Source organism: Psammomys obesus, unplaced genomic scaffold (assembly GCF_907164565.1).
Source record: "Psammomys obesus unplaced genomic scaffold, mPsaObe1.curated_primary_1811, whole genome shotgun sequence".
Taxonomy (NCBI): domain Eukaryota; kingdom Metazoa; phylum Chordata; class Mammalia; order Rodentia; family Muridae; genus Psammomys; species Psammomys obesus.
The window spans coordinates 16,060,164-16,076,268 of NW_026596131.1; the positions used below are offsets into that span (position 1 = coordinate 16,060,164).

Consider the following 16,105-nt stretch of genomic DNA (forward strand, 5'->3'; position numbering starts at 1 on the left):
TATCTATCTATCTATCTATCTATCTATCTATCTATCTATCTATCTATCTATCTATCTATCTATCTTTAAAGTTAAGACATGGTTTCAAGTTACCCAGACTAGTTTTAAACATACTTTGTAGCCCAGACTGGCCTTAACCGGCTGTCTTCTGCTTGATAGTCCTGGCATACCCCTTTTGAAATTAGGCTGGTAACAGCATTACTTGTTTTTAAACTGCTAGATCTTAGCTTTGCAACAGTATATCATCTCTACCTTTTCTTTTATTTCAGTGAAAGTAGAGCCTGTCCCTGCAATCAGCCCAGCTGCACTAGGCGCTGCTAGCCGGATCATCCAGACATCACAGGGCACCCCTGTTCAGACGGTGACCTTAGTGCAGCAGGCGCCTCTGGGTCAGCACCAGCTTCCCATAAAGACTGTAACACAAAACGGAACTCATGTGGTACCAATGCCTACAGCAGTGCACAGCCCGGTGAACAGTGGTAAGCAGCCTTCGGGCGCTCGCTCGCTCCTCACGGCTCTCTGGGGTTGCCGCTGGAGCAGAGGCTCTTCACTGATGGAAGGAAGCGTTGCGAGTTCAGTTTTATCCCGGTCGTGTCTCTGTGCGCAGAGATGTTTGCGTTTAAAGTTGGAGAAGTGCAGTGATGCCCTGAGTGTCGGCCAAAATAGAGCTTTAAAATGTCCACTGTGGCCCCTTTGTCCCTAGAAATTTTCTAATCTTTTTATTTTATGGTTACGGGTGTTTGCCCATATGAACTTGTGTGCACCATGTGTGTTCAGTGCCCACATAGGCCAGAAGAGGGTCTCAGATCCCCTGGAACTAGAGTTACAGGCGGTAAGTAGCTGCCCTTTGGTGCTGGGGTTGAACATGGTTCCTCTACAAGAGCAGCCAGTGTTCTTAACTGAGCTGGTTTTCCAGCCAACCCCAGAAATTTCTACAGCGCTCTAGGCATACATGAATGTACATGGTTGTGGAAGTAGGTGCTGTCTTTGTTTCCCTGACAAGACACCTGACAGGAGCAGTCTAATGTCAGAAGGACTCGCTGTGGTGTAGGGGGTGAGGGGACAGCGGCCATCCCGGAAGCTGAGGCAGAAAAGGCGGGTGCTAGTGCGCAGCTAACCTCTCTCTAAAGCGGTGGCACAAACTGAAGGTCAGAGGACAACCTTTGGACTGGGCTCTCTCCTTGTACCTTTGTGTGGACTCTAGGGTTAGACTCAGGTGACCCAGGTAGACAGCGAGCACCCTTACCTGCTGAGCCGTCCTGTGCTGGCCCAGAAAGACCGACTCAACCGCCCAGTAAAGAGATGCATGTGTTCAGTTACTCAGCAACACACAGATCACACGCCTGTGCTTCGTTCTTTGACATAAGAGTTAAACGTTGCTTTAGGACATAGAACAGCTTCACTGACTTGTTTTTACTTGGTAAAAAGCTGGGGCGGGAGAACTTGCTCTGTGATCTTCTGGACGTCATGACTTTAGTTCTCAGCATTCACCTCAGGGATCTGGCGGGGTCTCCTGGCCTCTGCAGGCACCACAGCATGAGTTTGCACAGGTGCAGAGATTTACAGGCATGCACAAAAATAAAAATAAACATTTGTAAACTGGTGCTGTGCGTGTGCCATCACACACGCGTGAGGGCGACTGTGACATCTGCTCTTTTCCACCTTTGTATAGGCTTCTTGAATTGAACTCTGACGGTCAGGCAGCAATTATTTGTTGTTTTTCTTTCTTTTAAAACTGTTAGCCTTTACCTGCTAAGTCATCTCATTGGCCTCATAGTTAGATTTTATAATCATAGTGCTGAGGAGACACCGTTTCTCATAAATACAGGCTACAAAATAGCAGAAGAATATGTAAGGTCATTAATTGTTACACAGTCTTCTAATCACAATAACAGTTTTTATCCTGCTTTCCCCACAATACAAATTTTATTGAATTTTTTAAATGAAAATCGTAGCAACTGAAGCAACAATTTTTGAACATTTCTTTCTTTTTTCTTTCCTTTTTTTTTTTTTTTTTTTTTTTTGAGACAAGGTTTCTCTGTGTAGCCTTGGCTGTCCTGGACTTACTTTGTAGACCAGGCTGGCCTTGAGCTCACAGAGATCTACCTGCCTCTGCCTCCCTACATGCTGGGATTAAAGGTATGTGCCACCATACCTGGCCTTTTTTTTTTTTTTTTTTTTTTAAGATTTATTTATTATTTATACAGTTTTCTGCCTTCATGTACACCTGCAGGCCAGAAGAGGGCACCAGATCTCATTATAGATGGTTGTGAGCCACCATGTAGTTACTGGGAATTGAACTCAGGACCTTTAGAAAAACAGCCATCTCTCCCACCACCCCCCCTTTTGTAAATTTCATGTGCATTGGTGTTTTTCTTGTATGTATGTCTGTGTGAAGGTGTCAGGTCCCCTGGAACTAGAGTTACAGACAGTTGTGAGCTGCCATGTCGGTGTTGGGAATTGAACCCAGCTCCTCTGTAATAGCAGCCAGTGCTCTGAACTGCCTGGCCATCTTTTCAGCCCCTGTTTGAACCTTTCAACCGTGCAATGCAAAGATATATTGATTTGATATTTAAATGCTGGGGAATAATGATAGAAAAACATTATTCCTTTTTTTCCATAATTAAAGCACAGTGTTACTATGATAGTAGAAAACTTTGTATATACATTAAACATTGCATTTCCTAGTAAAGATTCATGGGTCTGAGCCAGGATGTTTCCCAAAGCCTTTGCCGGCACTGTGTGCCATAATGGTATAAGCAGTGCAAAGTGTTTGTGTGTTCAAAACCAAGGCTGCCACACCTCAGCTCCATCGTGTGGTTGGCGTTGGGGGTGGAGTGAAGGTACTGCCTGTTCAGAAATCTTGTACTTCTGCCAGGGTCAGTGTGGTGACCCGGGGTCTAAGAAGGGGTGTGTCAGGAGATGCCTGGCAGAGAGAAGCGCTGCCCTTCACCTTTCGGGGATGGCGGTGCAGCGGGAACGGCCTGGGGTGTGGACACTGGAGGGCACTGCTTGACACCCTCAGGTTCACTGAGGCTTCGCTGTACCGTGGAGGTGTCCGCGAATTCTTACAGCCTGCAGGAAGCTGAGAATGCTGCTCTTGGTGCTTTTTGTCTGAAACCTCTTTGGAGCCTCATCCATGGAAAGTTTTCAGGGAAGAACTGTGGCGCATGCACAAGAGTTAATAAACAAATGGAAATAGTGGAAGAGCCCAAGCGCCTTCTTTAGACCTGCCTTATGGAACACTTTTTTGTTGCTGTCCTTGTTTTTAAAGATTCCTGAACCTGGCATTACACGTGGTTGTGAGCCACATGACACGAGTGATGTTGGGAACCAGACTTGGATCCTCTGGAAGAGTAAGCAGCAAGTGCTCTTACGGTGTCTGATTGTGGCTCGCCTTTAGTTCAGTCAGGGCTGGGGGATTTCTGGGGCTGGTGCTTCTTTACAAGAGTGTTTTATGGCTGGGGTGTGGTTCTGTGACTGAATGCTGCCTGGCATGGTCCAGGGAATTTTTTCCATAAAACTGTCGTCTGTATCACCATGCCTACGTACAGACACTCCAAGCCAAGTGAGAGACCTCTTCTCAGAAACAGAAAAGATGAGGGAGAACATCCAGTGCTGGCCCACACTCACGTGTGTGTGTGTCTGCCCATGTGTGTGCCTGTACTCACTCAACTTCAAGTTCTTGTGTTGATAAACTTGACCTGCCCCCTGGTGCCTCAAGCCACCACCCAGGTAGACACTGCCTTCCTGAGTAGCCGTGTCAGTATGACGCGCATAGCACCCAGGCGTGGGAACGAACGGCGAGGTGCCTGGTGCCTGGTGCCTGGCACTTGGAGTCTGCTGAGGAGATAGTTGAGATTCTCAGCTGCCTCCTCATGGGGCTTGTGGTCAAGGTCAGTTCTGCACAGCCCTGACACAGACGCCCCTGCCCAGCACTGCAGTGCCCTCTTGGTTTTCTCAGTTCATGTTCTCTCTCTCCCTCCTTTTCTCCTTCTCTCTCTCTCTCTCTCTCTCTCTCTCTCTCTCTCTCTCTCTCTCTCTGTGTGTGTGTGTGTGTGTGTGTGTGTGTGTGTGTGTGTGTGTGTGTGTGTGATCTGTCTGTATCTGTCATTTTTTTAGTAGTACTATGAATTGGGTCTTTGGACTGGTCCCAGTGTAACCTGAGGACCCGAGTTCAAGTTCTAGAATTCACATGATGGAAAGAGAGAACTGACTTGTACAGATTTTGACCTCAGCCAGGCACAGTGGTGCACGCCTGTAATCCCAGCACATTGGAGGCAAAGGCAGGCGGATCTCTGAGTTCAAGGCCAGCCTGACCTACAAATCGAGTTCAGGACAGCCAAGGCTACGAAGAGAAACCCTGTTTTGAACCCCCCGCCCCCCCCCCAAAAAAAATCTAACCTCTGTACATTGTACCGTGGCACATACATGATATGATTATAATATAATTAATATGTACACAGACAATATAGTGAACAATGCTTACAATACTTGGCATGTACGTTAGTCCCAGTACTTGGGAAGACAGAGGCAGATGGGTCTCTGAACTGTGACTCCGTCACACCCAGTGTTAGTAAAGCGGTGCCGAGGACTGGGTCCGGAGCTGTACACATAATGAAGCACGCCGGCACCGTGTATTTACGACCATTTTATTCTTTGCACATAAGTACCGCTTGCTGGCCTGGTATTCAAGGCCAGAGGTGTTGGATCTCCTGGAATTGGAAGTACAGATGGTTTGGGGCTGCCATGTGGGTGTTAGGAATTGAACATCAGTCTTGTGGAAGGGCAATCAGAACTCTTAACCACTGAGCCATCTCACCAACTTTAGAAATTAAGTTATTTTTGTGGTATTGGGGATTGAACCAGTGATATTTTTTTTCTTTTTTTTTGGGGGGGGGGCAGGGTGGTTTTTCAAGACAAGGCTTCTCTGTGTAGCCATAGCTGTTCTGGAGTCACTCTGAGGTCAGAGCAGGCTGACCTCAAACTCACAGAGATCCGCCTGCATCTGCCTCCTGAGTGCTGAAAATCAAGATCCCACTCGGGCAGCTTCTTTTTAAATTATTTTTGACACAGATCTCTTTTGAGCTCAAATCTACCTGATTCTGATTCCTGGGTGCTGGGCTTAAAGATGTATACCACCAGACCCAGCATTTTTGAGGATTTTAAGATGAATAAGTAGAGCTCTGTTTGATCCGAGACTGTATGTGGCCCCTGTGCACCTGCCCAGCCTGCTGCTTTCTCTATCCTGAAAAAGAGGCGTGTTTCCAGGATGCTGCACATCGCTTCCAGGAGAGTCACCCCATAGCTGGCCCAGTGGGGCCAGGGTGCCGCACATCGCTTCCAGGAGAGTCACCCCATAGCTGGCCCAGTGGGGCCGACACCCATGCACACTAGAGCTCACCACCTTTCCTCCAGCCTGTGTGCTGTGGGCCCACCTCCTCCAGGCTGCTCTGTATCCCGCTGCTCGCTGCGGCTGCTTGAAGAGTGCCTCCTTGGTCTGTCCTGGTTCTCAGACTTGCACTTACACCGTTGTTAGAGAACTGCTTGACTCCCTATCAGGCCCCTGTCTTAGTGTTTGTGTTCCTGTAACAGTAGCTAACACTAGATACTTACAACAAGCCAAGTCCCTGGCTCTTAGGGTGGTTGGCCCATTCTCTAGTAAGGTACCACCTACTGCTGGTGCCGCCTTGCTGCTGTCTGCAGGAGGAAGGGTTAGGGTTATTTTATAATGCACCCCTCCCTCATAATGGCTCTAATCCACCATGAGAACTGTCTTCTTGCCAGAGCCCTGCATGGTGCTGTTGGCAGTGGCTGTGACCTAAAGCCACCGACACTTCCTACATACATATATTTGGGGCTGTGTGTGTATCTTTTTCTGGTCGTCTGACGTCTGTGAACTTTGACAGGAAGTAGGTGTGCAGTGAGGACTGGCACAACCGCCCTTCCTCTGTGTACAGCCCTCTCAGTTCCATAGACTGGGCTTGCATGGGAGGGTGCCCTGTTCGTGGTGGATCGGTGTCCTCTTTCTTCTCACAGCTCAGGAAGTGGGCAGAGCAGGACCTGTGTGTGGGAGCCATTTTTCCCAGAAGTGCACAAACTGGAGTTGAGGAAGAACACCTCTGTCATGAGGCTTTGGAACCGAAATTTGAGCTCCAGCGCAGGCTGGAGCTAGACTGGCCCTGAGGGTGTCTAGGCCATATGCCCAGACCCTCAGCACTTACGTCCTGCATCTGTAACAGTGGTTAGGCAGCGGGCCACACTCAGCATCAGCCACATTAGGAAAGCTGAGAGGGCAGCTGGTGCCTTCTCCATCGCAGCTGGATGATGTGATTGCCACTGACAGTGGGACCTGCCTCTCCCAAGTCCCTGTGGCAACTCATGTACAGTGGGTTAGGGATGTTACAGAGCTTGCCTAGCATGCACAAGACCCTGGGTTCCACTTTGTGGCTGTGTTTATGCTGTGCTCAGGTTTACTGGTGCCTTGCAGCTGTGGAGAATCTGACAACTTGAAGGAGCTTTGTTATACCTGGACTGGAGGACAGGACTCTTAGTTTTGTTTTGTTTTGTTTTGTTTTGTTTTGTTTTGTTTTGTCAGTGAGCTGCTGTGAAGCAGCCAATGTGCTCTGTGTGGGTTTTTCAGCCTATTTCTTGTTCCCCTGGTGACATGATGACTTACATGTCTCAGGAATGTACTGCGTGTGACAGGGACAGCTTAACTTGAAAGAACAGTGTCAGGCTCCTATTGGCATCTGTGTTTTGGAGCTGTCTGGAGAAGCAACCAGCAGGGCTTGATACATGTGAGTAAATGCACTTCCAAGAGAAGACAGCTTGCAGGTTGTGGTCGCCATGCTGGTAGGATGTGCTAGAGGCTGAGGCAGGGAATCACAAACTGAGAAAAATAGACCTTAAGGAGTCCGCTTATGTAGGTGTGAGGCCAGTTCAGTCAGAAAAGACGATTGCTGTAATGCGAGGGCCAAGTAGAAACAGGCTCTCCCTTCACAGCTCAGCCAGGTTCCTCAGCTCTGTGCTGAGGCCCATCTAGGTTGGCAGGCACTGTACTCTGCTCAGTGTTTGTCTTATGTAACAGCATCTTCGACAGAAACCTAGCTGCTGCCGTTCACGTAGGCAGCCTTGGCATGCAGGATTTCCCGTCGCCTCAGTTGGAAGTCTAGCCTTTGCTGTAGTCAGGGCCTCAGGTCTGGCACTCTGGACACTTGGGGAGGTGGATCTCTACAAGCTCCAAAGCTACATACTGAGAATGTAAAAAAGGGGGGGGATACTGTAGGTGTAACCTACCCCCAAAAGACATTCATGGGGGCACGTGACACACATGCACACGAGAGGTCAGAGAGCAGCCGTGGGAGTCGGTTCTCTTCGTATGTTCTGAGTATGGAACTCAGCTTCTCAGGCTTGGCAAGTTGTAACCTACTTTGCTAGCATAACCATGTCTTCTGTAGACAGATGCTCTAGATAATGTCCTGAACAGGCGAGAATTGCTGTCTCGGGACCCGGAACAGTATTATTTCCTCTGCAGAGGGCTCAGCATTCTGTCCTCCAGTGAGCAGTCTTGTCTCGGCCATACTGACTCCCGAGTAGCTTGTGCTTTCTCGGAGGCAACAAAGGTTCTTCTTGCTGTGGAGGTGCCTGCTAGCCAGGCTTTGTCCTGTTGCAGTCCTCCTCTGCTTAGGATCCTCTGTAGGGCTGTCCCTGGGGTTCTGTGCAAAGCTCAGGTTGGGCGTGCCGGGGTGGCCCTGTGCTCAGGGGTTCACACTCGAGTGCAGGTTCTGATTCCTCTCTGTCTTCAGCAGTGGCGAGCCCTCTCCACATGTTGGCCACCCATGCATCAGCGTCAGCATCCCTGCCTACCAAGCGCCAGAACGGTGACCAGGCAGAGCAGCCAGAGCGCAAGCGCATTAAAGCGGAAGATGGTGAGAGCATCGTCATTGCTCTGAGCGTGGATGCACCGCCAGCGGCTGTGAGAGAAAAGGGGATCCAGAACTAGCTGCTGGGAGAGCTTTTCTTCAGACATCAACTTTGTGGTGCCAAAAGGAGATGCTGCCTCTGACTGAAGCAGGGAGCACGTCCTCAGTGGGTAAAGGGCCCTGCGGTTGGACTTCGCCTCTCAGCACTGAAAACGTGAACCCAGGTGGCCTTAAAACTCCTTAATTTAAAGACATTACACTTGAACAGACCCACAGCAGCAACCCTGCTTCCGGAGGTGATGTCTCCTACAGAGCACTGGCTGGGCTGCCGTCTGCGGGCTCCAGCTTTTACTACAAGCAAGAACTCCAGGTCCCGAAGGACTGGGCATCCTATGAGGATGCGGCGCCTGCTGCAAGTGGATGTCACTGGCTGTCCTTTAGGGTTCAGAGCCACAGCCACCTGCTGCCCTCATAGGACCTGCTGGCTGTGGCTGAGAGACAAGACAGTGTTTTGTTGTCCACATGTGGAATTAGAATACTTGGGGGTGTCCTTTCTTTGCTAAATAATGGGGTCTTTGACATTTCATATCACTCCATTTCTGCTCTGGAAATTTGAGGTTCATCTGGGGGGAAGAGCGTCATTTTGTTTGTTTCTGTGGTTTGTTTTCAGCCCACGGGAAGGTTTGCTCTAGTCTGTCCTGCCTGTGTTTGGGTGGCACTCCCTTAGGACACCTACTTGCCCATTTCTGTTTAGAGCAGTTACCTGATGAATTTACCCTGTGCCACTGTAGAGAACGGTGGGCTGAGGCTGCATGGACCCATGAGGCCTGGGGCCTTCCAGCCTCCGGGCTGCACGTGCCTGCTCTTACTTGCGGGTTTGTTGTCTGTTTCTTTATGTCGACTTTGTTCTTGGCGTAATTTTCCACTCTAGTAAACAAGTCTCCTACATTGTGTATGCTTAAAGCAACAGACCCTTCCTCCCTCTGTGGGAAATAGGTCCAGGCTTTTGTCACACGTTTTCAGACCAAGGTCATAGATCTCTGCAGAACCTCAGGAGTCTTAGCTCAGCTCTGGCTTCTGACTGCATGGCTCACTCATGGCAGGAGCCGTTAGAGAGGTGTTGCCAGTTAACTTGAGGGTTGTGGAAGTAAACCTTGTGGCCAAGTATCGAGCATTCAGGCCGCTTTCTGATTATCTGATTTCAGAGATGTCTCAGGCTTTTTTATCGAAGCCCCACACTAACCCTGATTCATGTCATATAGTAAGTATAATTAAGAGGGAAGGGTGAAGAGAGGTGGAGGCCAGCAGCCTGGCCCACACTCGGGATCACCACTCACCTTTCCAGAACATTCTGGACCTAGAGCTAAGCAGCAGGCAGAGGGTGATAGCCTCATTGTGAGTTTTTTCCCCCTAATGTCATCATATGGTTATTTATTTAAATGTAGTTATTTTGGTATTTAATTTTTTAAGGGGGGGAGGGACTGTATTTTCCTGGTAGAAGGAAATGGCTCAGAATGGTATATCTCGGCAATTTAAAGCATTACTTCCATAAAGACCAAATATGCTAAGTGTGCTCTAAGTGTGCTTCAGCCGCAGTATGGAGCTGTCACGGTGTCGCTGCAGCTGATGCGTGCTGGCATTTCGCAGTTGCTGCACACCAGCTGGACGCCAGAACGCGGCCACTCAACGATAAAGGTGAGACGCCATGTGAGCGGGAGCGTGTGTGCCCACCGCAGTCTGCCGCCATCATTTTTGCAGGTAACCTTGGAGTGTGCATTTCCTGAAGGTTTGCCGTTTGCAGAGTAAGTTAAAGTCCTTCAGCTCGTGCTGTGTCCACCATGTGGGTCCAGATTTTGGGCTTCAGTTAACGTGATGCTCTGGTGGAGGCCACCCTAGTGGGGGTGGGCTCACACTCCACCAGCTGGGCATGCTGTGTGTCTGGGGACATCTGTGAGTAGCAGGTGACCAGGGCTTGGGTGATGCCCCCTGTGAGTGAAGCCTGAGACTGGCACCTGAGCCCCGGACCGTATGGGTCTGCAGGGGGTTCTTTTGGGGATCATAGGAAAATTTAAGGTAGAGGAGGGTTTTTCTGTTTCCTTTAAGGCCACCTTGTCTGTCTCAAGTGGGTGAAGTGTGCCTGTGCAGCCACAGGCATGCACTCGTTTCTCCTTGCTGCTGTATCGGCCTTGCTGCTGCTTTGGTACATAGGAATGTAAAGCTGTCAAGGAGAGGGCAGAAGCTAAAGCTTAGCTTAACAGTACTGAACCCAGGTTCTCTTCCCAGTGTTCTGGCACTGCTTTAGTTTATGTTCATCTGAGTTCCCAGAAGGCTCTCCACACGCCAGAGCTGGGCTCCTGTGCTGTAGCCCTCACAGATGTCTGATGTGGGGACGTAGCACCTGGCAGCAGTTCCCAGGTCCGCTGGCACCTCAGTGTTGAATGCTATAGGAGTCTCTCTTTGACCTTTACCAAACCTCTGAGCTCCCTCAGGGACTAGATGACTTCAGCAGCTTTGGCCTGAGCCGCACAGAACACACAGGGAAGCTCAGCTGTGTCCTGGGTACAGTGCACTCCAGAATGTGGTGTGATTTTGTATGGACACTCCCACACTGCAGAGTGTGCGCGGACAGCAGCGGGTCTCCGTACATGCCCCGCCCCACTTCCTTGTCCTCTGCTGGGGAGGGCGCTTCACAGAGTAGCTGTAGTTGAGAAGGGGTTGGGGAGCATCAGGACTTGGGTTGTCTATGCTGTGTGACACAAGGAGAGAAGTGACAATCGTGAAGTCCAAGCACCTGCAGGTCTAGAGGAAGCAGAGTGCTGATATGTGTGCAAAGATTTGGAATTTTTAAAAAGTACCAAGTTCCTGAAATTCAATAAAATATTTTTATTAATTTTAATTGAATACAGAGTATCACTGTCTTTTGACAAGCAGATGCGTCTACCTTTGTAGTCTGTGCTGGGGAGACTAGCAGGACCTGCGCAGATGGGCTGCAGCACAGGGTCTTCGTGACAGCTGCAGCTGTACGGGCAGCGGTGTGGCAGCTCACTGGCTTTCCAGCGCTGAAGTTCCTTTAGTGTTGTAAGTTGTGCTTGTCTGCTCCTCCTCCTGTATGCTTGACCTTTGACCTAAGGATAACAGATAGGTATATGGGTGTGGAGGTTCCCAGGTAGTGACACTGGTCTCCCAGCTGCTGCCCAGGCCACCACATGACTAATACTGGACATACGGAAACAGCAGGCATGGGGGCGTGTCCAAAGCCAGGAGTGTACACAGTTGTCTGCCCCGCCCACAGGGCGTCCTAGAAAGTGGCTCCCACGGGCTGTGGCACTGGGGACATGGAGGCTCCAGACCTTGGCCAGGAATTGGGAAGGTTGCTTGGTAAAGTGTTTGTTATGCATGTGCAGATCTGATCTCCAGAACTTCGCAAATAGGTGTGGTAATCCTGTAATCCTAGCACTCAGAAGGTAGAGGCAGACCAACCAGAAATGCATGGTCATTCTTGACTACAAAGCAAGTTTGAGGCCAGCCTGGGCTACATGAGACCTGCTCGGAGGGTTTGAGGGAGAGGAGGAAAATGGGATACTGGCTGGTGGGTCCAATTATGTTTCCTGTTGCCCTTTTTTTCTTTGTATTATGGCCCCAGGTTGAGTCAGTTGTAGTGTACAGGAAGGCCAGAATCTGAGCCTTCTAACCAACAGCAGAAACGGTTTCTGGGAGGAGATAGCAGCATGCAGGAGGGTTAGAAATCCCCTGTTAGCACTGCACCCCGCATTCATCTGCAGCCAGCGTGGCGAAAATGGCCCGAAGGAGCTGGGGATCGTCTGAGCAGCTCAGAACAGGCGGGGAGAACCCTTCCACACCGGCCTGGATGTGGGCACACAAGCTAAGTGGACATGAACTCGGCACAGCAGTCACGTTCCAGAGCGTGAAGCAAATAGCCGGAGAAAGCTAGACATAAAAAGGACAGCCATCCCCTCCAGTGTGACCCAAAGTTAAGTGACAGCAGACACCGTGAGGTTAGGGCTGGCCATGCTTCCTGAAACAGCAAATGCTCTTTAAACACACCAACAAGGTATAGATCTTAGGCATAAATTATTCAGTTGGTAGAGCATTTGGGAAGAAAAATTAGCTTCAGGGACATATGCCCCTTGGTTCCTAGCAAAAGGCAAAAGATGGAGTTCCTTCAAAAAAAAGGAAGTGGATATGCTGAGGCCCATAAGTGTAGACTACTCAGAGCCTCAGAAGACCACGGACATCTTAGGTCCATAGGTGTAGACTATACTCAGAGCCTCAGAAGACCACGGACATCTTAGGTCCATAGGTATAGACTGAACTCAGAGCCCCAGAGGATCATGGTCATCTCAGGCCGTGGATGGGGAGGACACTGCGGTCACTTAGGTCAGTGGAGGGACACCCAGCAAAACTGGAGGATTTAAAGGCTAAAGAACAAGCAAAACAAGATGCTCTTTTAAATAAAAACAGAACTAGCCAGGGCAGCTGCTTTTGAGGGCCAAGGAACTCCTTGTTTTTTCACTTCACTGATTATAACAGGTAAAAGCTGGTAACGGGTAAAAACAGGTAAATTTAAAGTTTTAGGACTAAAGGAAAAAAAAGTTAGAGCTGTTTAAGCAATATTCTCCTGTTTTAAATTGTGATCCGTTTAATTTGCCTGTACTAAAATTACTCAAAGCAAAACCTGCAATTGGACTTTCAGAATTGTCACAGTTTAGTTAGAACATTTATTTCAGTAGTTATAAAGGAAGCAGAGCTCTGAAGCAGTAAAACCCGTCCTGGAAAGTTAGGTCTGTAGTCTGTGCTATGCAGTAACAACCACACCAGTAACCACAGCTCAAAGCAACAGGTGAATTTTGATTTTTCCCCAAACAGTTCAGAAGAATGCAGAAAAGCAGGGAGGGGAACAGACACCGTATATAGCGGAAGCATCATTGGCCGACGTAAATAGTCTGAAATACCAGTTAAAGACACTGCAGGGCCGGTGATGAAGCATTTTCCTAGTGTATGCTAACAGTAACAAAAACAACCAACAAAGGGCCAGTGAGAGGCTAAGTCAAGAGTACTGGCTGCCGGGCCTCATGGCCTGAGCTCAGTGTCTCGGTCTGGAACAGTTGGAGAGAACCAGCTCCTACAGGAGCCCTCCCACCCTCCAGGCCTGCACCCTGGCCTTCGTGCCCCATACATATAGAGGTACACACACAAGACAGTAACCAGTGAACAAGGAATGAAACAGTTAACTTGAAAGTTTCCAAAAGAATGCTGGGGAGGAAAACGAAGAAATAAACAAAGTCAGAGGCCTCGAAAGAGGGACCTGCAGGAGTGGGGACTGCTGCTGAGCCTGATGGCCTGAGTTCATCTGTGAGAACCAAACAAAATAATGATGCACACAGCAGATCTTACATGGAAGAGGTTTATTAGATGGAGAAGAGAGGAGAGAGCGAGACATGATGGGGAAAGAAGGCGGAGTGCCCAGACAGAGAAAGGGGAGAGGGTAAGAGGGCAAACGAGTAAGAGAGAGACAAAGTGGCTGGTTGAACCTTTTAAGGAGCAATGTTAACTACACCTGCCAGATGTGGCTACCTGGCAGATGACACGTGATGGCATCATAGATTGCTAGGCAACCCAGAAGCAGGCTGCCTAAACACTAACATTCTTTTATTTTTCAGTAATTAAAAGAGTTTGAGCTGCTTCTCATGTAAGGCAAGTTAAAGTATATAAATTTATTTACTTCATTGGAAGCAGGTCTTGATTGCCATGCAAGGGGGTATAAGAGAGAAAAAAAATAGCAACAAAATGTCCAGATTACGTGGTCAAGAGGAGGAGGGGAAGCCCCTGCCCTGGAAAGTTCAGGGCAGAGGGTTGCCAGTAGAGAGTTGTGAGACTGAGGAATGCTGGGAGAATACTAGGAGCTACTGTCCTGGTCCTGAAGCATATCATTCCAGCCTTTGTTAATAAGTGAACAATGGGCATAGATTCCCTTCTGGCTACTTCCTGCTGACACTGGGGGCGCTGGAGGGAGGTCAAAAGGCTGAGTGAGATGCTGGCCAAGTCCAGGAAGAACAGGCTGTTTTGATGCTGTCCAGGGTCTGTAAGAACATCCATGGCTGGGAGGGAAAGTGCAGGTCCAGCTTGATGGAAGTCGTGAGGTCAGACTGGAACACCTGTGGTAGCTGCTTTGGCACTGCCGTAGGTGTAGGAAACACCTGGATCTGGCAGGATACTGGAACATACATAGGCAGAAGACGAAGTTAAGTAGGTTATGGAAAAAATTCCTTTAGGTGTACATTTAAAACTTTTGGGAGAGCGAACAGAGGTGGAAGGTTTGTATCAAAGAGACTTGAACATGGGAACCTCCATTTACCCAATCACTGGCCGTAATTAAAAAGGCTTTACTTTAGAGCTGTCATTTAAGGAAATGGAGGCCAAGTTTGGTTAGAGAAGTGTCTAAGCTTAGAGGCCCTTAAGGCAGGCACTAGGTGTAGAAATCTGAAATTCTCCAGAAGACATCTCCGAGGAGAATCTGGAGGAACGGGAGAATGGACTCTTCCCATTGGGGGGCAGGCGTCAGTGACCTGTCAGCACATCTGCTGGGTGGGGCGGCACACATCTCTATCCCAGCGCTTTGGAGGCAGAGGCAGGCAGCCTGGTCTATACCGTGGGTTCCAGGGCAGCCAGGGCTACATAGTGAGTCCCTGTCTCGAAAAAAGAAAAGTGGAGGGACCTGGGAGGCACAGAAAGACGTGGCTCCATTCCACACAAGACCCCCAGCCTCTTACCAGTGCTCTGCTCTACCCTGCCCCCACCCTCCGAAGCACATGCTTCAAGGATGGTTGTTGGAAATTCTCCTCCCATCATTGTAAGCTGTTAGTTCAAATTCACACAGATGAGAATAGTTTAAGAATACATAAGGTCAGCAGAGTCAATTGTCTTCATTTTTATTCCATATGCAGTGGTGTTTTGCCTGCACTTGTCTGTGTGAGGGCGTCAGATCCCCCGGAACTGGAGTGACAGTGAGAGCTGCCATGTGGGTGCTGGGAATTGAAGCTGCGTTCTGTGGAAGAGCAGCCAGTGCTCTTAAGTGCCGAGCCGTCACTTTAGCCCGAGTCGTTTGTTTTCTACACAAAACATCCAGGAAAACATCAGGTGATGTTATGACAGCTCTGTCACTCATTCAAGACCAGTTTTTGTTCTATTATTTTGTTTTGAGACAGCGTCTTTCCTTCCCAGGGTTACCAGTGTGTAATATGCCTGTAATTCGGGATACCACCAAACCATGTATGTGGTTCTGGAAGGTGAACTCGGTGCCTTGTGTATTTGTGCTAACCAACCAAGCTACATTTAGCCCTAAACCAGAACTTTTAAGAGTAAGAAAGTGTGCCCGGCAGTAGTGCATTCTTGTGATCTCAGTATTCTGGAAACTAAGGCAGATTACTCAAAGTCCAAGGCAGTTTGAGTTAGAGATGAAGGCCCTGTCTCAAAAAACTGGGGGAGGAGGGAGGAAGGCAGGCAAGGATGGTGGTGCATGCCTGTAATTGCAGCGCCTGGGAGGAGAATCAGGAGTTCAGGGTTATCCTCTGCTATTCAGCAGCCTGGCCCACATGAGACACAATAGCTAAGACACAGACGCCCGTAGCTGTTTAATGGCTCGTGAGACAGCCCGGGTGGCAGCACAGTTCACAGAGCCCAGCCTACTCAGGATGATCCTCGGGGACTGAAGCTGGGCAGGGCCTCTTATCCCAGGAGAGGCAAGAGGGGATACTGGTTTTGAGCCTGGACCACACAGCAAGTCTGTGTCGGTAAATAAATGTGGAAAATGTGCCCCTTGTCCAGTCGTAGTGCTGAGGTTAAAAAGCAAATGAAAGTGCTTAGCTGAACCCCTGGGAGCGCTCTGTAGCACGCACCTTTAATGCTGTTTGTCCCAACACTACAGTCGCAGAGGCAGAAGGTTCCGGGTAGGATTCCAGCCTGGTCTACACAGCAAGTTCCAGGACAGCTTGCAGTCAGTCAGTCAATAAGAGCTGAAAACCTTCAGACTCAGCAGTACAGATCCTTTATTACAAAAATACAACCATGTTTGTAAGTCTTCGTGCGTAAGTAGTATTTCCACCTTAACAATGGCCATGCAAACAAGCGCAAATACCTTTGGGCAATCATAATATTAGAAC

At 49.1% G+C, this 16,105-nt stretch overlaps 1 protein-coding gene across 1 annotated transcript in view; it reads left to right on the plus strand.

Annotated features, from left to right (window-relative positions):
* Positions 1–10,826, plus strand: part of Foxk2 (forkhead box K2) — a 54,804-nt gene extending 43,978 nt beyond the window's left edge. Inside the window, exons 8-9 of the mRNA XM_055592273.1 lie at positions 270–479; positions 7,812–10,826. Coding sequence (XP_055448248.1) covers positions 270–479; positions 7,812–8,005 — 404 coding nt within the window. The 3' untranslated portion in view covers positions 8,006–10,826. The remainder of the gene's footprint in view (positions 1–269; positions 480–7,811) is intronic.
* The last annotated feature ends 5,279 nt before the right edge of the window (positions 10,827–16,105 follow it).